This window comes from Nesoenas mayeri (assembly GCF_963082525.1).
Source record: "Nesoenas mayeri genome assembly, chromosome: 1".
NCBI lineage: Eukaryota > Metazoa > Chordata > Aves > Columbiformes > Columbidae > Nesoenas > Nesoenas mayeri.
In genome coordinates this window covers 36,243,434-36,268,046 of record NC_137541.1, presented here as the reverse complement: position 1 = coordinate 36,268,046, position 24,613 = coordinate 36,243,434, and the positions used below count along the sequence as shown (strand labels likewise).

The 24,613-nt window shown below is 40.5% G+C and overlaps 1 protein-coding gene across 1 annotated transcript in view; it reads right to left on the bottom strand.

Annotated features, from left to right (window-relative positions):
- The window catches only part of TBC1D30 (TBC1 domain family member 30), a gene marked incomplete at its 5' end in the record, with an annotated part of 55,104 nt that extends 30,942 nt beyond the window's left edge, over positions 1-24,162 (bottom strand). The window contains 2 exons of the mRNA XM_080363208.1: positions 20,919-21,083; positions 23,916-24,162. Coding sequence (XP_080219334.1) covers positions 20,919-21,083; positions 23,916-24,162 — 412 coding nt within the window. The remainder of the gene's footprint in view (positions 1-20,918; positions 21,084-23,915) is intronic.
- Positions 24,163-24,613: the final 451 nt, after the last annotated feature.

Sequence of the window (24,613 nt, the reverse complement as noted above, 5' to 3'; positions counted from 1 at the left end):
AGTGACAAAAAGGAAAAGTATTTGAAATGACAGCTTTTAAAATCTAAATCACTCGGTGTTTCTATGGAAGGAGAGCAGGTTTATCACAGCACATTAGTCAGGCTCAAAGACCAGAAGTCTGAGTCTACCTGCAAACATCTGTGGCTTTGAAACAAAACCATCTTTTTAATAAAGGAGCAAATTGTTAGCAGCCATGTGACAAAGATAGGAGAAAACTGGCAACAGATAAGCAGCCAAGCCAATTATATAAAATATACACAATCTAAGACACAGAAGCAAGCCTTTTTTTTTTTTTTAGAAAAGATCAGTTATAGCTATCTTTAGAAGTTACTTTTTCAGAGAAGCGTGATTTTGATCATGCCTCTTTAAATATCTGGTTCGGTTTTGGAGAAAAATCACTACATTTGAGCTGCTAGCTTGCACTCTGAATAGATAATTAAGTCTGTGTGTCGGTGGTTCTTTTTTTAACAAAGGTGACACTTCCCTGCTGATGTAGATGATGCAAATCACTTTATTTCAGTGCCAGCTGGAGGTGATGATTTAGTGGTTAAAGCATCAAATTTGAAACAAATGAATCTCCCTAGGTGTACAGATTGTACTAACGGGACTATAGGAGAAATACATAAATTAAGAAATAACCATGTAAGCTCTTTAATATTATTCTCCTTTTTGTTGAGAACCATATGCAAATAGCACATCATTCTTGGATCATTTCAGAACTGGCTAACACAACGCCACATGCTCAAAGGCTCAGAAGCCAAAGCCAAAGTTTCAGGAACCACTTGTTATCCATACAGTGAATCATCCCACTAAACTGAACATAATTGTACGTTACCTTCAATTTTTAAACAGTTACAAATCCGCTCTAAGACGTCAATATTTAACTGATGAAAATAACCAGCCCTGTAAGTGAGACTTCGGTGTCATCATCACTGCTATTTCTCCTACTTGTCATCTTGTCACTGTATAAGAAAACTGGAAACAACCAGGACAATCATTCTGTGACATGGGACATGGCTACTTCTAAGGACCATCATACCATTAAGGATGCTTTCCCACATGCCTGCCAATTAATCCAACATTGATCTTAAGAAAAAAATGGAAAAATGAACTTCAGGAGACAAAATGAAGAAGCTAAGCCATACTAATGGGTTTAATGACTGACTGGATCATTGGCACAAATGGATTTTAGAGATATGGATAAGCCTCCCATTAAGCACACATATACTTTAAGAGCAAGAGCCCAGCTTTTATAGAAGTGGCTGGCATTGGGTTCTCACCACTGATCAGGCAAAGCCTCTAGACATGTTCTGCACCACTCCCTGGCCTTGCAGATATCTGAGCATAACACTGCGTGTCAGCAGCTGGTATAAATTTGCTGTATTCGCCACTGTTAGATTGGAAATAGTCTTCAAGGAGGGGGAAGCTTCAAAGTGTATGGAACATTACAGCTCACAGACAAATGACCACAGTTTCAAGTTGGTGAAAATGCAACAAATTTGAACCTAGAGATGTTACCAGCCATCACAACTCTAGTTTGATCCACCAGTTGCAAAGAAGTCTGGCCATATTCACAAGTCCTCACCTGCAACTACCGACAAGACAGGCAACACTCAGGAAGTATTATATTTGGGGGGAAAAAAAAAATCGAAACGTTTTGGCCAGCCCAGATATTTCAGCTCCAAATAATTTGTAATAATCAACCTGAGACTTTGCTTTTCTGTCTCCTGTAGTTCATATACTCTCTCCCACACAAGAGAGTCACTTTCCGAAAAACCTTACCTCCTCATTTGTTATCTCTCTGAAGTCTTACCACCACCTGCTAACCATGCCTTTTAAAGGCCAGAGCATACGTCATACAAAATACTAGTTCCCACGTATAACTTGCTTAGTTGTTACCGTCGGCCTTATGGTGATCGGTCCTATGATCACTGCCAGATTTTGACATAGAGAAACCAACTCCATTCACCTTAAAACTCCTCATTTATCAGCCCACTTCTCTTCTGTCTGCACTGGGATAAATGAGGTAAAAGGCAGCTAGAAAGGGAGAATGTTGCTGCCCCATCTGCTTGTGCTCAGAAATGGGGCCACACACCAATCTTGCTGTTAAATAAAAGGACACGTTTGTTTGCACAGAGCTTTAACTACCCAAACTGAATTGCCACCTCAGACACCGCAGGTGAGCAGATGCTCTGATCTACCAGCCACCTGTAACTATGGTGTGGATCACCAAGCACAGAGCCTGTAGCACTGTTGCCCATACCCACAGTTGCATGAGCACATGAGGAGGGAGTCTGTGGGTAAGAGTGGATAGACGGATCTTATACAGAAGAAGAAACATGATTTTGGACTAACAGAATCAGTTTGGCCACCAAGCTGGTCTCTGCCCCCAGACAAGTCATCCAGGGTTGTCTTTACTGAACAAAGCACGGTTCCAGAAACAATTAAAACAAAGATGTTTTTCTACCTTATTTGTGCTTAGAGAAAGTTCGTTTAATGCACTTTCAACAACTCAGGAAAATGGTGCTGTGTGTTGACACACCACAGTCTCATCAACACAGCATGAATATTTTAAACTTTTCCATTGCATTAGCCATCATTTGTATCACTTTGTACATAAACGTCACAAAAGAGGTCAGGACCTCACTGTGTCCTGTATTAGATATCACAGACAAAAAGAGCAGAGACAGTCCTTGCCTACAAAGGTATTCAGTGCAAATATAAACTACAATGGACAGGAAATAACATCTATGATTTTCAGAAACAGAGAATTAAGATTTAAATGATTAGTCTCAGGAAGCACACAGCAGAGCTGAGAAACAAATCCAAACACGCTCAATTCTAGCCCAATGCTTCCTCTTCCTTTAGACTCCAGGCACACAGCCTTCTTACTCATTTCCCCTTTCAAAAACTGACAACACAGTAAGTGCTCTTTAACAGTACCTTCTCTTGAAGGAAGCCCTAAACCAGCCCATTTGTTTTTGGAGGATTTAAGACAAACTAGAGAGGATCTGGGGAATTCTTTCATTAGAGTGTGCTCTGGCCATCGGGCCTTGTTTATAACTGTCTGAAAGAGAATACTGTCTGCATGTTGTTTAGCCATTGAAGATTTAGCTATTGAAGATTGATCTTATCATTAAAACAGCACTGCTTAGTGTCATGTGTATCTTCCAACAGGAAATTAATCTGCAAGACTATTGCTCCTATAAGAAGCTCACAGCTGCATATACCTTTTCACAATCAAGATTTTGCCAAGACAGAACTTTGACTCAAGATTCTTTGTTATGATTCTAGCGTTTTTTGGTCACTCTTCCCCTTCTTTCTCATACACACTAGCCACTCCTGCGTTCTATACTACACATGTACACACACTAGGACAGGATCAATGACTGTTGACAGAGGCAGAGAAGGTCCCTTCAACAGAGCCAGCTCTCCTTCACCCCAACATCATCTACCCACAAACGTATGTTGTAATTTATCTTTTGAGAGTGATGGACAGTTACACCTAGTAAGTGTATTTACAAGTTGAATAATACTCATAATCATATTGCTTCTTGAAATTTTTGGCATATAAGATACACCCTGAGAAGTGTGCCAAACTTTTCCAACATCAGTGAAAACACTTGAGATATCATATATCTGTAATGAAGGCATCTGTAAATCAGTTGTGAAAGCAGTTTCTAGCAGCTTACAACACAATGCGATGGAGCTGTGACGACCAGTTTCCATCTAGGGAAGCACCACATTTATAGGCAGTGAATCATCGCAGGTGAGGCTGACTGCAGTCTCTCAGTTTGTAGGTTGTTCTCAGAGTGGCATGAGATGCTTATGCAATAGAATTATGTGGGTGAGAATATTACAGCCCTCAAAAGCATCATAGGTTGCTAAAACAGAAGCACAAACATGCCTGTAACCCCCTTGAACCTGCCTGTCACCTTTCTCCATTTGTGAAGACACAGCTATTTCCATGAATGAGGGAGGTGCAGAAAGACTTGACATGTGTAGAGTACAGGGCTAAGGCAGAAAGAGCAGAAGCGCAAGTACTTGTCTCCTAGACCTAGGCACAATCCAGCAGAGTACAAAGACCCTACTGTCCTGTTGTGGTTTAGCCCCAGTTGACAACTAAGTACCATGCAGCTGGTTGCTCACTCCTGCCCCACTGGCAGGATGGGGAGGAGAATCAGAAAAACAACAAACAACAAACGTGGTTTGCAACAAAAACAATTTAACAGAAAAGCAAAAGGAAGAGGTAAACAATAACAACAATAAAAGAATATACAAGTAAGGAATACACAATGCAATCACTCACCACCTGCCAATGCCCTGCCTCCTCCTGAGCAGCAATTCCCTCCTCTGGCCTGCTCTCCTAGTTATATACTGAGCATGATAGTATCAAATATCCCTTTGGCTAGTTTGGTCAGTTGTCCTGGCTCTGTCCCCTCCCAGCTTCCTGTGAAAATTAATTCCATCCCAGCCAAACCCAGGACATTTCCCCAAGTTGTTTAGCAAACCACTCAGCAGAAAGTTATAAACTTTTAAAATCTATCCTTACAACACAATCACACTGAAAGCTAGTAATATGTTAATATTCAAATGTTTTACATCACAATTAACTCTCCTCACTGTGTCACAAACTCTCACCATCATACCATTAAAAAGCTAGTATTCTGCAGCACCTGGAGTTCCAAGACAAAACTAGTTTTGAGGATGGAATAATTAAATTTGCTGATAATGCAGCAACTCTGAGCACACAAGTGACAGCAACCAGTAGCAATGTGCTAGGTACAAAGGGGGACCTATTCCACTTCAGGCCCATCACTGGGAAGTGACTGTTTCCAGAGCTTAACAGGAGAGAACTGAAAGAATTCCTGAAAAGTAGAAACCAAGTCAGGTTTTTCAAACATCATGTCACAGATCAAAGGCACCTCAAATGTTTCAGAAAAAAAAATCTGCCCTGACATTAAAAAATATATATGATGCAGAAACATTTACACAGGGTTCAATGGCTGCACTGAAAAGATAAGGTAGAGGTTTAACTCACAACTATCCAGGCTGGAAACAGAAGGGGTTTAAATATGATATTGCTTGATCACAAGACAGGAGTAAGTTAGCTCCCTTTATTATGCCAATAATAGAGGACAAACTTGCACAACTGAGTAAGCCTGATATTCTGCTAAAGCTATTTGTATTCACTGCAATGTCCATAAATCCTAATTCTGGGCTGCAGTGTTATTGTAGTAGGTGCTGTACAAGCACAGCAAAAAACAGATCGCCTGCTTTAAACGTAATAAATAAAAGAAAATACATTAGCACATGGAGACAGCAAGATGGTGTTGGAAAGCACAGTGAACAGTAGTCTCAATACAAGAGCTACTATTGTGTTTCTGTAGGCTTCACAGCAAAGATGAGTACCAAGCAACACATACAAAGAAGGACGCATGGGTCGCATGAGGTCGCATAAGGTCAATAAGAGGGCTGAGGGATTAATTTTTAATCATTGACTCAAGTTCAACATGGCTAAACATCTACAAGGAAACACCAACGTGAGGGGAAACTGAGAAGGTGCTTGTTTCAAAATGTTAAGCGTCAGGTGGAGGCAGGAGGCATGAGGTAACTTTGACTACTCAGTACGAAATGACAAGGGTGTGACAACAGAGAAGGGTAGGCTGTGAAGAGCTTTGGATATTGAAGCAGTGAAAACAAGGCATTGACTAGATCCACAATGACCATAAGTGAAGCGTAGGCACCTAGCACTCATGTGAACACCTATGTACAAACACCAGAAAGTAGGTGCCTTAGTCTCTAGCTGAAGTCTACTGCTACATTTAATTCTTTGTACATATGTCTTCCAAAACCACAAAAGTACACACAATAAAAAACAAAACAAACAAACAAACAACTCAGGAGAAAGAGTTTGCATAAGCTTTTAATGTCCCAAATGTTTCCAATAAGTTTTTAATCAGAGAAAAATGATAGATAAGTAAGTGGATGGATCTTCTTATGTTGTAAAATTGGGTGGGGATACTGAATTCAACAACAGCACTCAGGTTTGATTTTTTGTTTGGTTGTTGGGTTTTTTTTATAGTTTGGTTCAATTCTATAAATAAACTCTAAAGTTCTAATTGTCGTTTGAGGAGTACAGTGATATGTGTTGTCCTGATGAAGAAAATAAAATAAAATAAATAGGGGAGGAGGGCAGGACAGGGAGTCAATTTATTTTACTTATCACCTTCATGTGATGACTATAACTGTAAGGAAGATCATAAGCAGCTACATTAAGCAGATCGTTGCATTTCATGATCAAGGTAAGAGATGTGTCATGCAAGATGCAAGTAATGCTAAAGTAACAATATATTTTAACTGCTGTAATAACAAGTAGCATGAAGCCTAAAGTTAACAACTGGAATAAAAGTCATAGCAATGCTTACATGCTTGATAAAATATATAGGGAGGACCTTTTAAATTAAATGTGAAGTAATGAATTGAAGTGAGGTGTCAAAGAGCAAATGCCCTTTCTTTTGTCAGAGAAATTAACTGTCCCTGCTGAAGCACAGAATTAAAAATATTATTTCGGTAAGGAACATACTAAGAAGAAAAATCACTGAAGATGCCTACACAAAAATAATGTTCCCTAACCTTGCTAAATGGTATGAAGTAAATACATCTCCTGGCCAGTACTCACACTCCAGAATCCTGCTTAATGCTCCATGGTAATTTTAAAAAACAAATTACCAAGTCAGTAGTAAAACTAACGTAATACATGAAAAAAGAATTCTGACAGGTATGATTTGTAGGCATGCTTAAGATAATATTTACAGAAGAATGGAAGTCATAGTGGATCGCAGCTCTCAGCTATAAAACTGAGCAGCTCTTCCTTTTTAAGAATCTGATTATTTGCATGGCACCTAGCATGGAAATCGAGTTTTACAGTGTGGATTGCCAGCTTCATTGGTCTGAACTGCTGTTTCCAAAATAGCAAGATTTTAATCCCCCAACATAATTAAAGAAAAAAACCCTTGTGTCACCAAGACAAGATTTATCCACAGACAGAACACTTTCAGAGATCTTAGATTAAAAAATAATTGCCCAAGTTATAAAAATGACTAATCACAAAATGCCTTTGCTTTGGGCCAGAAAGCACTGAGGGAATGGGACCACATTTATACATACAAGTTCTATATGTTATTTAGTATTTATTTGCAGTAATGCTAAAGACATCCATCGAAGACCAGGGTCAGGCTGTGCAAGGCTTTCATTAGACATGTATCAAAGAGACAGGCTGCTCCTACACTGCTTAGGGATATAAGAGTCCTGCTTCCAGCACAGATCTTCCCTCTTCCAGTAGAGATGGCCTCTGTGGACAGAGCTCTGTTACACAGGAATGGAAACAAAATGCCTTCTGGGCTTGGGGAGGGGAATGTGGTTCACTCCAAAAAGACATGCTAATAAGCCACTTAGAGCTCCCAGAACTACTAATCTCGATTAGTCAATACAGAACTGGTCCACCACCACTCAAGTTCTTTGATTACATACACAATTGTTCCCATATGTAGATGCCACTAGTTCTGTAATGAAATGGAAACTTTCCCATTAAGTTCTGGGTGTACGTGAAGCTATTGCAACCCCAAGTCCTCCAGATCACATCATTCCCTTCATCTCCCATGTGGGCCATATCTTCACAGAGCACATTCTCCAAGTGTTGGGAAAGGGAGAAGCTAATGAAATCAACAAGCCTCTAACTACCACCTAGCCCTTCCTGAAAGAAAACACATGCATTAGTCATTTAAGCAAGTCTGAGACAGGTTTTTTGCTGAAGTTCATAAGTAAAATAATTATCAGCTACAACATTCCTATTCCAATCTTTTTAATTACTCAACAGTTAAATGACAAAATTTCAGTTCATAACCCACCCTCACAGGACAAGTTTATTGAACTGGATGTGTTTAGGATTAATCAAAGGCTCATTTAGTACTGAAGTGCTGAACCATTAAAATTGATTTTGAACATGTACAACACCACAGAAGCATGAGCCTTGGTAACAGCAAAGCTGTCATTGTTTGTTTACTACTGTGTAGCTTGGGACCACTCACTTCACTCCTCTGAACATGTGCGTCTCCTACCAGCCTTCAAGTAGTCTTGCTCATTAAAAGTTCGTTTTTCAGAGAGCCTTGTACTGTGTGCTTGTCCAGTGACCAGCTCATTAGGTTCCCGACTATAAATATTAGCAATATTTAATTCCTCAGATTAGTATTTTTTTTTAAATATCAGCTATGTACATCAATTACCTTCCCATTCTGATTTCCTTTAGTCTCACTGGATAATTATTTTTCTCTCAGGATCTAAGGCCCAATAGCTATTGCTGCCAATGACGACTGGATGGCATAAGAAATCTGCAGTAACATATTGGAAAAAGTAAAAAGGGAGAGGGAGAGGGGAAGAGAACAACTGAAACTTACATTAAACTGTTTTAGCTATCAATGATGCCTAATGCAACCCCAAACCCAACCACTGTTCATGCTCTGTATTTTGGCCATATGTATTGTATGGATGGCAGGGAAAACATTGATCAGTACCAGCTTGCTGTGATTTTAGGGAGGTAACTATAATTTATAGAGAACTAAATTTAGCAGCTCTGTCACTGCTGGCAAAACATAGCAAGAGGCTTCCAATTTTTACTAAGAAAGAGAGATAAATGATAGGTTTGTGTCACTTTCTTTTCAGAAAGTGTTCTAGTAAGATGATTTAATGTGGAGATGGAACATGGACTTGACTTCCTTGGCAAATTTAAATGTTATGTGAGGAACACTCATTTACCACTCAGTAAGTCAAATTCAAGTTATTAACAGCTTCAGCGAGAAAAGCATTTTAAAATCTGAGGTTCTCATTTAACTCTTCCTCCAGAGCTGCTCCAGCATAGAATTATAAGCAAGCCTATAGATCCAAACGGACCAAGTTCACAGCCCACTCTTCCAGCATCTCATTTTTAAATGTCAAGCTTTCTCACAAAGCTTTGGAAACATAGCTGCTAGCACTGCCTGATGCTCCACAAATCAGTCTATTCCTAGCACTAATTATCCCAGGCAGCTCTTAGCCTCTATTTGATCTTCAGTCTCCCGGATATCTTTTCTTCAAAGACTAACTCAACCAAAGAACATTCAGCTTGTGCCATATTTGGAGATATAATGCATCTGTGTTACTTAAAGCCCATGTACCCTGGTGGGAATTTTCACCAAAGCCCCATTAACCCTCCTACAAGTTCCCAATGGTTAATAAAAAAAAAAGAGGGGGAGGGTGGGGGCGGGGACCGTTTACTTAGGAAAAAAAGCAGCACAGTTACTTTTACTGAATTGTAATCCCCAGAAGAATGAAAGAGGAGGTAGTGCTAAGCTAGACAAGTGTGAAAGACCGTGCATACAATCTAATTGTGCAACTTTTTCTCTCAGGCTGTTTCCACATGCAAAAGCCTGTCAGAGAAAGATTAAAGATTGCAGTGACATGGTATTATAGTTATGCAGCTCACAGAGCCACCCCTGCTGTGAGCTTATACACCCAAATAAGCCCTTACATCTTCATTGTCCAACATCTGACACAGATGCCATGGCTTTTTGCTACCTGCATGAACCGGAATAGGATCTGCCATCGGTTCTAAAGTGTCTAGAGGATTAGTGAAATATAAATACACTCCAGTGCACTTCTCGGCCATCACTCCGTCACATGTGGCCTGTGGCAGCACCAGCTTCCTTGCAAACTCCCCGTTAACGCAATGAACTCCTGGGTTATACCCCGGACACTGACAATGCCTGGCACCAAAGCGCAGGACTACTTTTGATCCCACCTTGGACTGAGTCACACAGGCCTGTGGGCTGAGCCCTTTGCTCGGCTGGGCCATGGAGCACCCCACTCTTCCCTTCCCGACAAACACTTGCCCTGCCCTGGGCAGACATGCTGGGCTGGAGCAGGATGAGCTCAGTTTCACACTCTTCTTGAACCTACAAGGAAATAAGCACCTTGTCTCATTTAACCACAATAATCTCAAGGTGTCTAAATAAACACCTCACTTTTCCAGGTTTTCGGGGAACTATTAGACTAATCCAACTTTGCCATTTATCATGTATCCATCTGACTAGCTGCAAATGATCAGAGGGAACAGTGGTGTCTCTGAGGTCTCGACTGACAGGGATTGTAGATGGAGAACAGGCTGTTCTGACTGTTGCTGTCAGCAAATGGCAGCATCCTTCCTTTGGGTGACTGCATGCCTCCTCAGTTCGAACTGATCAAATCCCACCTTCCAAAGTTACTGCAGTACTAGAGAAATAAGATATCACTGGTTTGAGAACCACTTTCCTCAGGCAAATTAGTATATAAGTACTACAAGTATTACTTGATAAGTAATAGAAAAACCCCCCACACAATCTATCACATTAATCCCTATTTCCAATACTCAGGAAGTATTTTACGTAACAAGCACTTTCTAATACATCAACTTTTCATGGCACAACTGTTGTGAAAAGCGTAATTCAGTGCACTCAAAACTCTACATGCCTCACAAAACGCATCCTGCAAGGTCAGCTACCGCTTTGCAACAGCAACAAGAGTACCGTTGCACAGAAGAATATGGAAAAGAAGCCAAACCGTCAACCTCCAAGTTGTATGCATACCCAAATAAAACACAATCTCGCGTGTAGCACTCACTCAACCATTTCACTGTTGTTACAGCTGCTAGCACACTGACGAAGAGTATTTACAACATCCTTTACCAAATGTTGCAGGACAAAAATTTGGTAGCAATTCTGCAATCTAGACATTCCTATAGTCAACATCCACATTTTCTGCTACAAACTGGGCCTAGATTCAGGAGCCAGATTATTGCTTATAGAAGGATTTAGTGAATTTACTGTTCGGTTCCATGATAGGCAACAAAGTATTTATCCTGCAGTATAAATTTTTATATTGTAACCACAATCAGCTGTTACTATCCCATCAGGTTTCTACATAATAAAAAAAATACTGTAGAATTATTTATTTGGGAGGGAGAGGAAAAAGAAAACTAGTTGCAGTTAGATAAGCAATGGCTGATTCTCTCACCACCTCAGGTGACCATTACAGCATTACAGGGTGTCCCTTTCACCTTAGCAGATGAGGCCAACTACAGAACATGTCTACATGACACGCTTTAGGCAGGTCAGTTTAGCCCCCTTCACTCTCACCCCAGATGTTTGCCATTTCCCAGGACAAGCATTCCAAGTGGGGGCAGAAGGAAGGATGCAGGGGTATGGCTCTGAATTTCACAGGGCTCACAGCTTACACAGCAGTGGGATACCATGGCTGGTTGACCACAGTCTCCCAGGACTCACCACACTCCTTGGGTCAAGGCCTGGTATCTCCCAAATGGTTAAGCTGCTGTATTCAGCAGCCTCTTGCTTCTGCATGAGGCACATTTGGGGCTAAGTTTGAGGCTTGACAGGCAGAAGAGAACATGCAGCTGAAGGATCTCTCCTCACAGAGGCAAGTGCCTGAGGTCACCTGTCCATTTTACTCAGCTTTCACCTAGCCTTGAACCCCTGGCATCTCCCCTTTCCAGGGAAATCCCACCCCTCCAGAGACAGCAGCTCACTGAACTGGAGAAGGAGCAGCAGCAGAGAGGCAGGAGGTGGCACCTCCCTCAAGCAGGTAATGATCTCTTGGTCAGCAGGCTCCACACTGCCCCCAGCAGTGACTCCAACTCGGAACGCAGCCAATTTCCTATTAAAAGTAGCAGTGGAATCATAATTAAAAGAAAAAAGTGTCAGTCAGGTATATTCTTACACTCCCTGCTGATATCAAGCACTGACCAGTGTCACGGGAAACTCTAAGTACCCAGATCCTAAGCAGACTCCTGGGGTTTGGAGCAAAAGCAATCCCACCTCCAGTCGAAGCAGGCGCCAGGACAGTTTGCTCAGTTAAATCCTGAAGAACGTAGTTGAGGGAGCCCATGACAAAAGCCATTTTCGAGAACCGCGCAAGTTTTAGCCAATGATGGAATATGAGATGGCATTTGTTCAGGGGGGCAGGGAGGTATTTTTGACAGAGGTAAGACACTTCAGCAGTGAGAGTTAGGGACAAAAAAGTATGTGACATAGAAAAGTAAGGACTCATATAATCCCTAAAGATGCAGAAGAAAAATACATGGCTTAGGAATGCATGCTGGCTCCTCAGCCCCCTAAACCAGCCTGGGCAGCCAGGGCCTGAGCTGCAGAGATGCCTGGCTGCATCTTTCCGGGAAGATCTCAAAGTTGATTGGAACCGCTTTAATGGAAACTTTACCATAAAATACCAGCTTCTGGACAGCAAAGTCCTTCACAGCAGAATGTTATCTTTGATTAAAACATATTTCCACATGCTAAAAGCATAATTTTTACTCTTTTTAGGATTTAACTTTTTAACATCTTAGTTGGAAATGTCTCATTACATAACGTGAAATGAAAAAGGGTGAGGTGTCAAAATCTGAACAAAGCATTTTGGTTCAAAAATGTAGGCTTTCAGAATTTTGCTTCATAAGCAATTGACTTTTGTGAGTAGGTGTTTTATTTCATGCTGGAACAAGATATTCTAGTTGCTGTATTCTTAAAGCAGAATTTCCCTCAAAGTGAGGATTCCAGGTTCTGTACTGCTCTAAGCACTAGTTCTTGCCATCTTTTGAATCTGATAGCCTGCAGTGGCACAGACCAAAAGAACTTTTCAGTTGAGATATGACCAGAAAAGGGAAGAAATTTTATTTCATCTTGGGAGTCAAGAAACTGAAATTAGGCCCAAAGCAGCCTCTGAGGGACACCATATCTGCCCAAGCACAAAAACTGCCGAGCTTGTAAGGAAACTGATTGGACAGTTTGCCAATTTAGAACTTATATTACAGATATATTTTTTAGAGTGGAGAGTATCAGGAAGAGAAGGTGGCAGTCAGCTTAAGTATATTTAACCAGCCAGCCAAGGACTTCTATGGACTCACATACGGGTCGGCTTTGTGGGGCAGGCACGAATCACCCTGAGGAGTTGGCTGGAGACAGTAAAGTGGGGTGGTCTTTCCCCATAGGGCTTACCAATGTTACTGCTCATCAAGTGATCAAAGATGTCAAAATTCATTACCTACAAGATCCACGCTCTGTGTGCACATCTCAGCAGCAGCACAATTACACTTTAAGTCTGGGAACTTAATTGATAGTTCGCTAGGAAGAATATCCCATGAGAGGCCATGGAGCAACACAGTGCTGAACCAGAATTTTACTGACTTGCTGCTCTGTTGAGCTGTTATACTTTCCCTCATGCTGCTTCTGAGCCTCAGCATCCTGGCTGCGCCACCCAAAGACCAGTTCCAAGATCATACTCTCATCGAAAGTAAGTAATAATGGAATTCATTACCTAAAAAAGTCATCAGAATTATTCAGTTAGTGATTTGTTGTCAGTCTTTAACGCAGAGATGGCACTTTAGATATGGATAACTTCCAAAACTGCATAAAATACTGTGACCGTAAACTCCCAGTGGCATTTAAAAACAAAAATTGTTGCCCTTGCAAAGCATCAACATTTTGTTCAGCGTTCCACAGTACTGGTGTTATGTTTGATAACACTTACTTTTCTTTCTCACAGACAACAGATATCCAGAATATGCAATCTAATTTACATTATCAAATACTAAACATGACACACACCTACTCATTGAAACGTTTCTTCATGACCTGGTGCACTGCAATGAATGATGCTGTTTGCAGTCCTCCTCCTCCAAGCCTAGCGTTAAAAGGAAAGTAATTCTTCTCAGTCCAGGCTCCCAATGGAATGGAATAAGCTTTCAGATTTCCCAGAATCTTGGCTGGCTGAAGCTGAATTAAATATGGTAATCTAAATAGCATTTAATTTTGTACTCGCCAAAATAGGTGGCTCTTTTTAAGGGTTCTCCAATAATATTTTTAAGTATCACACTATTCATTAATAATGCTGGATAACAATGAACAAGTCAGTTATGACTGCACATCTACAGTCATTTTCCCTCATGCACAGCCCATACCCAAGGGACTGGTAGATGAGCTTCACCACCCAGATCAAAAGAACTCCTGCCCCATGGCCCAATGCAGCTCATGGGCCAAGTGCACAGCTACCATTCCCACTGAGCCATCTCAGGCATCCCTAAATACAGGTTCTCTCCTTTTCTAACTTGTCCCATTACTTCAGTCCTTGCAAATCAGCACAGGACACAGAATGGGTTACAAAATCCTTGCTAACTAATTCTCAGCCCACCTCAACCTCTTGAGTCATAAGTAACAGAGCAAGCCTTCACTCTATTGGGCATAACTGTTTGATGAAAGCAGTAACAATTCAAAATCAATACAAATATTCTATTTATTTCCACATGTGTTGCTACAAATAGGCAACTGCCTGTAAAGGAAATTCAGCCTACTTTTGGCAACAGTTTGAACAACTTAAGATGACTATGAGCTTCCCAAGCTCTTGATTCTGTTTTGTTCCATTTCCCTTTCCCCACCAAAAGGCTTCAAAGGACTATGTAGAACTAAATTAAGAACAATTTATTAGGAAAAACAAGAAGTAGCCACAAGCAACATTTCTTAAGTATGCATTTCAAAAAGCCACAGCATCAATGTAAAGAATCAAATTCATCAGAACCCACAAAAGGTAGAGACCAGTAATGTAACCAAGCATACCAATACAGATAATAGGAAAGCTACTGAACTGAAATATGCAGCCAATTGAGTCACTTGAGGATGACTCACATGAAACCAGATCCCATATTATGAAGTAAACCTCCTATTTTAACCACATCAAAAGAACAATGTACTTTTGATAGATCAACTAAATAGCTATTGCTATAAAAAAGTAACTGAAGCAGATTCATTTGGCTTCAAATGTCAGATCTACTGAGTTAAATTTAAAATGTATTAGACCAACACCTTGAAAATGAGACAAGGTTTTCTAAACAAATGACCTGTTTCACATCCAATTGGAAATCTAAATTAGAGTTGCAGGTGAACACAGCAAGTACATGATAGTGTCTCTTTTAATTGCAAATATCATAGATATTAATATTTTTTATTTTTAATACAGAACATCCTCCTCTTTAATATATAGTTCAGACATTAAAATGAGGAACATGAAAAACAAATAAAAGCTTAAAATTTGGCCCCTAATTTATAACAATGGAGATTCGGGGGGTGAGTGTAAGACAAAACTGCCACAGTAGCAGCATTCACTGCATAATTCAATGCTTCATACAGAAATTTAAAAAAAAATCAACCAGATCAATTGAGGTGTTCCAGGTTAAAGCATATTTATACAACTGCAAGAATACATCGAACTCCTAGGAAGTGAGAAAAGGCAGATAGGCCTCAAGCATCATTTGACCTGCATTAATTATTCCACATGTACACAACTGTTTGCCCCATGCTACAAGACATCTGATCTAGAAAGACAATCATAGAATCATTTCATAGAACCATAGAACACCAGTTCGGGAGGGACCTCAAGGATCATCTGATCCAACCTTTTTGGCAAAAGACAAGATGGCCCAGCACCCTGTCCAGTCAAGTCTTAAAAGTTCCCCAACACTGGGGAATCCACTTCCACGAGGGAGAATATTCCAATAGCCGATTGTTCTCATTGTGAAAAATTTCCCTCTCCTCTAAGAACCTTATGAAGTCAAATCAATATTAGCTGTGTTAATATTCAACTGTATATTGTATTATTGTTCTTAGACCTTCAGAAATTTTAGGTTTTATGATGAAAGTTTGATTGAATATCTGCCTTGGCTTCATAACAAAAGTTGAGGCAAGATGAGGGATGGAGAAAACAGGCAAGAAGACAATTAGTGCATACAGGAAAAAGACAAAGAAGAACATGTAAAGAACAACGTGAGGAAAACTGAAACACAAGGAATAGTCTGACTGAGAGCCAGAGGTAGACACTGCAGGGTGGACAAGACTTAGGGAGGGGGAAAACGGAACAGGGCTGAGAAGTCCAGTATTTGAAGATTGGTATCAAGTAAGAAAAGCTAATAAAGAGTTAGGAAGGGGGACAAAAAAAAAAAAGTGGAATATGGGACAGGACACACAGATGCAGCAGGACTGATGCTAAAGAGAAACTTTGGAGGGAGGAAGCAAGGAGAGAGAAAATAGAAGTTTAATCTAGATGTGCAAGTACTTTTGTGTATCTAAGTTGGACTTATCCAGAGACACCTGATGACGAAGATCTTGCCCAGTCCTCTCCTAACCAGTTCATACAATGACAACATCAGGCAAGGCTTTCCTAGTTTCCCCAAGAGAGTTCCATACCCTGTGAGGAGAGTTGAGGCTATGGAGACACGTTCTCAGAAGCTGAGGAGACTTCAGAGCCCTGTCTTCTACCAGAAAACTCTGTCCATCCCCTGGGAGCACACAGGCTACCAATCTATGCCCAGGCGATGCCAGTTTGTGCTGGCTTTCTATCCAGTTAAGATGCACTCAAAGAGATCACAAGTATTGCTAGTAAGTATATACATAAGCCTCTGAACTTCTGTAGTCGGAATCCAAAACATTCAGCTCACTCAGGAGCTTCTGAATAACCTCCATGACCATGTGGGAATTAATGATCTCAGTTTTAATTAAGAAGCCATTTGCTACCATTTTTCAACTACTTCACATATGGAATCTAATAGTTCCTTTATGAACAACATTTATTTGACACCCAGACTTTACATCTTTTCATCCAATTATTGCCTGGCCACATTTGTAAAGTGCTGCCTTTCGCATTTAAGGAAAGGGTATGAAAGCCACCAATCTCTGAAAACCAGAGACACACCTTTATCTCTGCACAAAATAAAATATGCTGTCTCCCTCTACTGGCTCTGTGTTAAATCAAACCAGGAGGAGAAAAAGAAAAACTAGGAAGCTAATGCTAATTGTTATCTTAGAGAATTCTGTAGAGGAGAAAATGCTGAAATAGCAGAAGAATAATACTTGCTTTTAATCGGTTTCTAAACAAGTATTACAACAAAGAATACTATGAGTCTTTCTGAACATAGCACGAGACACATTTAAAGTTGTCATAGGGACCTAGCACCACAGCTGCACAACACAAAATTGATGATGCTTTTGTGACATTTTCTACAAAAATTATTTCTCCACTAAAAATACAAGAGAATATTAATGAACCTTTTGTGAATATCACTTCAGCTACTTTCATATTGAATCAGATTTAAGCATTCATGCTTACTTATAGCCAGACTGAGTTACAATTGAGCTGAATTATTTTACTTATAAATCATTCATAGATAATACATGTGTGGGAGGTTTTGTTTTGTTTGTTTGTTTTACTAAAATGGCAGGCAACCAAAATTTGTGATTCAAGGAACTTCTCGTTTGTAATTTGTAATCAGTCAAAATACACTTACTAATATAAGCAAGATGTCACCATATAAAATACAGAAAAAAAGAAATGAATGAGATGTCTTCTGCATATTCTTTAGATGATTGCTGCAAAGCCTTTACTTATTTATTTACTTATTTTTTACTGAGCGCTGCTTTTCTCAAATGATATAATGAAGTGCATAAAACACTCTGCTTTCTAAGATAGATTTGAAATAGTTCACAGTGCTACTGAACAGACTTATATCATGTTACTCCAACTAAGTCAAAATCGCAAGAGTAAGAGAAGTATGTGCCTAGAAGCCATGTTTGCCAGCCAGACATCACTGTGATCTCTCTCTCACTGCTTTTCTTCACTGGAGTATTTTATTAAAATTTGAGTAAAAAAGCATTATTAAAATGAAACTGGTCAGCACAGTGAACTGCTTTTGGCATGTATTGAACAGAACAACTTATCCTCCCTCAACTGAGCCTTAGCCATTCATGTTTCTGAACAAAATGCATTTCACTCTGCAGTGAATTTTGTTTTCTATGGTAATACCTATTTGTATGCAAAATATACGTCACCTGCTGGGGATAAAAGTCAACAGTATAATGTGAACAACAGCAAGTTATGAAGTCATCCCTGGCAACAGTTCCTCCACATTTACTCTATCCACTCAGGAGTTCAAATGCTGCATCATTTTTTCATCAGAAAATAAAGGATCAAATTTATCAGCTTTATACGTGCCTAACTAGCTGAAGTTATCACTAGAACTGAATTTGTCAGACAGTATTCAAAAAGGGTCTGACAAAGCCAGAATCAAGCATCAAGACAGAACTTCCATCTTTTCCTGAAACGGTATTTGTTTGCAATTGGTCTGTACAGATTGCTTAAAGGTAGCATTCAAACATCTGAATGTGAACTGAAGATTAATTTAGAACTAAAGTTCTTCCTCAACACAGAAATTTCATTATATGTGGGGAAAAAAAATTCCCAGTGCGGCAATAGCATAAATATACCTTGAAACTCTATATGAAATCAGTTGAAGAATAACTTATATTTTGAAATGTTAGAATTAATTATAATGCAACTTCAAGACATTTTAATTTGCCACTAAAAATATACTTCAAAAGAAAAAAAATATTATAACAATTCTTCCATACTTGATAAAGATTTTAGTACCACAGGACATCACAATGTTATTGCTGTACATGAAAGCACATTATAAAGCTTTACGACATATAACGTTATATTGCAAGTACATACTTAAATCAGAAAAAGCTGTGACAATGAAAACTTCTACAAATTAATTATAAATGTTTTTAATATTTAAAAATGAGAGGGTAGTCCACAGAAAATCTAGTTTCCAAGGGCTCTAGTGGGCAGAAAAATTCTCAAACATTTTGGGGTGGAAGGGAGGCATGTATTTTTTTCATGTTCCATCACATTAACTGCTCTTTTAAAAGTTAAAAGAAGAGAAAATAAATTGTTCCACTGTTAGCATAACAATTTTGCTGAGGCTTTAGGACTTAACTACAGACTCAGCAGCTGCACTTCTCAAGCTACTCTAAGCAATCAGCCTCTCCTGTGCATCTATTTCTACTGCCCTCTGCAGAAAATGGAAACAGGGAACTGTTACAGAAAAGAAAAAAGGAATTATCTTGCCAGATCACTTGTCCAGTTTGATTCATTATATCCCATACAAGTGTTCCTACTACTACCACTACACAGGAAATAATACAAAGGCAAGAATGAATAGCTGGAGGTAAGACAACAAGTTGTGCCTGCCTTTGGACAGCTTTTGATCAAATATTGCCTCGAAGGCACAGTTATCAAGAAATGTAAAGTGTACATCCTACAGCAAAAGTTTATTCCTGCATTCTCTGTATAGTGCTTGTACATTTAAAGTGAGCAATAAAAACATGGTCTCAATCTATTCCAAAGTAACTGAAGTTATCAGGAGTCATTCGGCAATTCACAGTACCTTTGGCTTAGATCTTAAAGCATAAATAACTAAGCTTTTAGTGCCCTGGAATACATACATCTGGATTTTCAGAAATACAAGCTGAAAATCAATACGAGATAAATATGCTACATAAGTAATAAAAATATCTTACTTAAAGAGATGTAATATACAAACCCACACATACAGTCTTCAAAAACCTCCATGGACATGCATGGATATCAGGCAATAAACTGCATTACTTTAAAACTTCAGCTATCTGAGTTTTTACTAGCACATTTTAAACATAATGCCACATTAATTTAAGTGTAAAATAGTACCTGAAATTTCTAAAAACACATTCATATATAAGATGCAATCCTATATGCCTTTCAGTCAGTAGGTTTTTACCTAACAAATGAGGTTGGGATGCTCAGACCTTCAGAATCTATAGTCAAATCATCTAAATACTTAAACACATACAAAATCCAAGTAGTCTCATTTTAAATGAGACTAGAGTATATGCTTAAGTGTTAATGGCACAGAGGACTCAATTATCAAGCTGACGTTGAGAAAGAAACAGAATAGGTGAGAACAAGAAATATGGGTACACAGTACATGACAGCCAAGAACTTTCATGCTAGTTTTAAATAAAACAAAGGAACACTTTAAAACACTTAATGTTTCACAGTGATAGACAAACCCTTAACTAAACTACATTAGCACATGCCACTACAGTAAGATTCTTTAAATAAAATTTCTACATGCACCTCAAAGCTCCTACAGGCATTTTTGTGAAAAGACCATGCTTTATTTACTGTACCTGAACATTTCTGTACCTGTCACGCTGCATGTTAATGAAAAAATAAGACAGGGAATATTAGGTTATTTTCACATGTCCTTTCTAAAGGTATAATTTCTATTTATTTTTACATACGACATTCATGCAGTTTCACTTTAGCAGAGCTAACAAAAGCACTTCAGCCTATCTTTAGATGACAACTTTGCCAAGTTAAATAAAAAGGTTTCACTGTGCTGGAAGAAAAGGCTAAACAATTAAAGAACAACATTTCTCTTCCTTCCCATACACCCCCTCTGAAACCCCAAAAAACACAGGTGCTGATGAAGAGTTTTGAGGGAAGTGAGTTTGTTTTTAGTAATACTCTTTGTCTTACTTCAACTTGATATAAAGGAGTTACACTCCTTTCTAACAATGCTCCTGGAAGACAATCACATATGCTGACTATAGTTTCCAGTTCTAACCTCCTTTATAATCATACGAAAGCACACAGTTAAACACAGTACACACACCAAAAAATTGAGCTTGGGCTTCCTGTGAATTAAAGCTGAAAAGGCCTGGCAGGCAATATACAGTAAGTCCACCGCACCAACACACAAAGCGGAGGCTATGGCACCATTCCTAGCCGAGCTAGTTGAACTTTGCCTGTTCCCAGGTGCCACTGACATCACTGGAAGCCACTCATATCTAAGGAATAGGATAGCCTGGCCTCTCGACTTTAAATCAAGTGTGAGGACTTAATTGAAATACTGCCCACATTAATGAAATAAACGGGTTACACCAGTACACACGCACACAAAAAGTACTTACTTCGTTTCTGGGAAACTGCCTGTAAACAAGCTGTGACGATATCGCAGTTCTTCTGGACTTTATGTACAAGTCTGTCCTTCTGCTTCAGAAGACGAAGCAACTTTGCTGATTGAACAGAAATTCTATAGTTCAGTTCTCGTTTTATAGTTTTTAATTCATCGACATCTGCCAATAGACAGAGAAAATAACTTCGGTACAGAGTGAAACATGAACAAACAGCTTATTGTAGTTGACATGCAAAGGGACTTCCCCATAGACATTTATATATACAAACGTACAAATTACAAGTTCTTTTGTCTGGGATAATTCCCAATTATAAATATTTTCAGGATCTAAGCCAAAGTCTTTTAATTTTGTTTTAAACTCAAGTACTTCAATTTATTGCACAGTGTATGAATCTTAGTAATTATACTGTCATAAATTGGAAACATCATGACAGATGTAGCTAGAATATGCCCATAGCACTGTAACCAGGGAGCATAGTTTAAATACAGTACCTTCCAGAAACTGCCTGTGGAAAATGTACATGGGGAATAAACAGATGGTAACAAACAAAGGAACATTTTCAAGAAGCTGCCTGAAAAGCTCGACATGCAGCTCCGAGGTGAGCTCTAAGTGGGAAACTCCACTGAGATGCAAACAAAGTGGCTTCAGTCACAGCCTCAACTACTTCCACTCATCAGTCACAGTGCCACCAGATCCTCTTAGCTCACCAAAATGGCTCAGCTTATGTCTAATATGCCTGTTGTCCTTCATGTAGTGAGCTTCAGGTCCAGGAAAAAAAGGAGTTTTCGAGCAGATGACTAAAGCACAGTAATTTTTTGAGTACTTGGTGCTGTTCTCAGAGGCACACTCCCCAGTCAAAGCTTGGGTCATGTCTATTAGATTCTGAACTGCAAGAGCTGTGAGTTTTGTGGCTCTCGGAACCCTAACCCTCATGGCAGCTTGGTCCTCAGGCTCAGGTCCCCACATGCATGGGTGGCCCAGATGAGAAAGGTGTGGAGGGAGTGGTGTAGGTGCAGTGCCATGCTCCCCTTGGCATGCCTTTTGCACCCCAGCATCCCTGGAGCTGCAAGCTTTGTGGCTCTAACCCCAGCCCTAAGTATTCCTGCCACAGCCCGGTGCAGCTTTCCACCAGCAACATAACAGCTTGCTGTTGTTCCCTGTGGGTAAGTTTTCAAGTGGTATCACTTTAAATCCAATTGTGCCTCCCTGATGCTGGAAGAAAAATCAATCAAAAAAAAAATCCATACTTGGGTAACCTGATCCAGTGAGAAAAATACGTATGCATTCAGAAAAAGGTATTATTAGTGAAACAGTGAACAGCTCAGCTTGTATGGCAGAACTTGTTCAATAATTCTGTAGAGCTTGAAGAAAATGACAAATTAGGTTGAAATGACAATCAATCATGTAATACTAAAGAGCAAAGAATGACTACAAGGAAAAAGAGCCACTTGAAAAACAGTCCTGTATTTTGTCATCTCCACCTTGTTTCAGCACCCACTGCTCTGCTGGCACCCCAATCACTGGTAACAGGCAAGGCAACTTAAAACCACATCTATGGATTTTGAGAGCAAACAAATTATGTTGTATTCCTACTGACTTAGCCAGTTACCACAACAGTGAGCTGAATTGCATTTTTTCCCACTCATGCCGATTGGCAGTCTCTGGAAACACAATTACCTTTGCAGCAAAATTAATTCATTTAAATTCTACAAAACATATTCCTGAACAAGCAAATTACTTGTTGAGTCCCAGATTGCCACAGGACATGCAGAAGCATATGAGCTATATCTCTTAACATCCAGATGGCACATCACCTCATTAAGAAGCCAAATATGGAAACAGAAAACTGCACAGGTCTAAAAAACAGGCACATTTATTCACTTCTGGCTTTTTTTCCTTGTCAAAAACAAGAATGATTTGACATCAGGAGATGAGAGGCCTTTGTACAGCCCTCCTCACGGGGTCAGCTTCGAGTTGCAAGTCTCATCTTTTCACAAACATTCAGTATTATGGCTACTTCGCTTTCATAAGAATTCTTTAATAGGTTCATTTAGATTTTGCCTAGTTGACTATTGCATTTATATTTTTATTACACTTCCCCCTTCCCCGCCCCCCCCCCCCCCCCCCCCCGAAGACGTGCTTACCTAAAGACAAGCTTTATAATTGTCAGGTTTAGTTTAAGTCTGTTTCCCCCAAAATAAGACAGGGTTTTATATTCATTTTTGCTCCAAAAGATTTTACTTTTTTACATATATAGCTGCCTGGACACTATTTAAATTGACTTTTTAAATGAACTGTAATTAAGGCTTATTTTTGGAGTAGGGCTTATATTCCTAGCATCCTCAATAATCCTGAAAAATCATGCTAGGGCTTATTTTCAGGAAAACAGTGTATGACTAAAAGGACCTGGAAAAAAAAATGACTACCTCTTATGGCACAGTATGTGCAGCATCTCTTCTAGTTTAAGAAAAAAAAATAGCAAAAGAAAAGGAAAGAAAATAAAAGGAAAGGAAAAAGGAAAGGAAAAGAAAGAAAGAAAAAGGGAAAGAAAAAAAAGAAAAGAAAAGAAAAGAAAAGAAAAGAGAACAAGACAGCTGGTCATTGATTTGTTACTGTAAGTTAAGAAAAGCACTGATCTTAAAGAAGGACAACAGCTTGTGTCATCAGTCACAGAACGACTGGTAGCAGGTGACCGTCTTTTTGCTGCCATGGCACCCAGACCGAAGGAGGAGGGAGCAGCACAGAGATCCGGGTTTGGCAGAGACCCCAGCTAAGTGTGCAGGAGCTTCTGGGAGAGACGGCCACAAGTAAAGGCTGCGAGAACAAACGGCGAGGGACAAATGTAGGCACAGAAGCAGCAGAGAGGGCACTGTAACTTCTCAGCAGGACTCCCTTGCAGGCAGAGAGGAGGAAAGAGGCGACGGGGGCACCTCCCAGCCCAGGCAGAGCCCAGGGCAGCGGGCAGGGCAAGGCAGGCAGGGTGGGCTGTACCTTTCAGTCGCAGGTACTTGACCTGGCTCGGCCGCTGCTGCAGATCCTGGAGGACACGGGAGCGGGCGCTGCCCGCGGGGGCGGCCGCCTCGGCAGCTCTGTAGAGCTCGGTGAGCAGCCCGCTCACCAGCGACGAGGTGCGGCTGGACCGGCCGCTGCCCGGACCCTCCTCATCCTCGTCCTCCTCGGCCAGGCTGTCGGCGCTGCTGCCCGCCCTGCCGCCCAGCCCGGGCTCCCCCACCTCCATGTTCCGCAGCCGCCGGCAGCGCCGAGTTCCGGGCTCGGCCCGTTCCACAGCGAGACGCGGGGGGAGAGCACGCAGGGAAAGGAGGCGCGAGAGCTGCGTGGTAGTGGCGGGCGGCGGGCGGGGGGGGGGCGTTGCACCTGCCGAGGGGCGGGGAGGGCGGGCTGGCCCCGCCTCGGCTCACGGCGGCGACCCCGAGGCTGGTCCGACGTGCGGCTGCACTGGGGTGATCCCCGTCCCGACGTTTGCCACGGTCCTGCTTCCTCCCCGGTCTGGTTCTGTTCGCGCCGGCTAAACATGAGCCAGCAGTGTGTCCAGGTGGCCAAAAATGCCAACAGCATCCTGGCTTGTATCAAAAATAGTGTGGCCAGCAGGGCTAGGGAAATGATCATCCCACTGTACTCGGCGCTCGAATCCTGTGTTCAGTTTTAGGCCTCTCACTACACGGAAGACA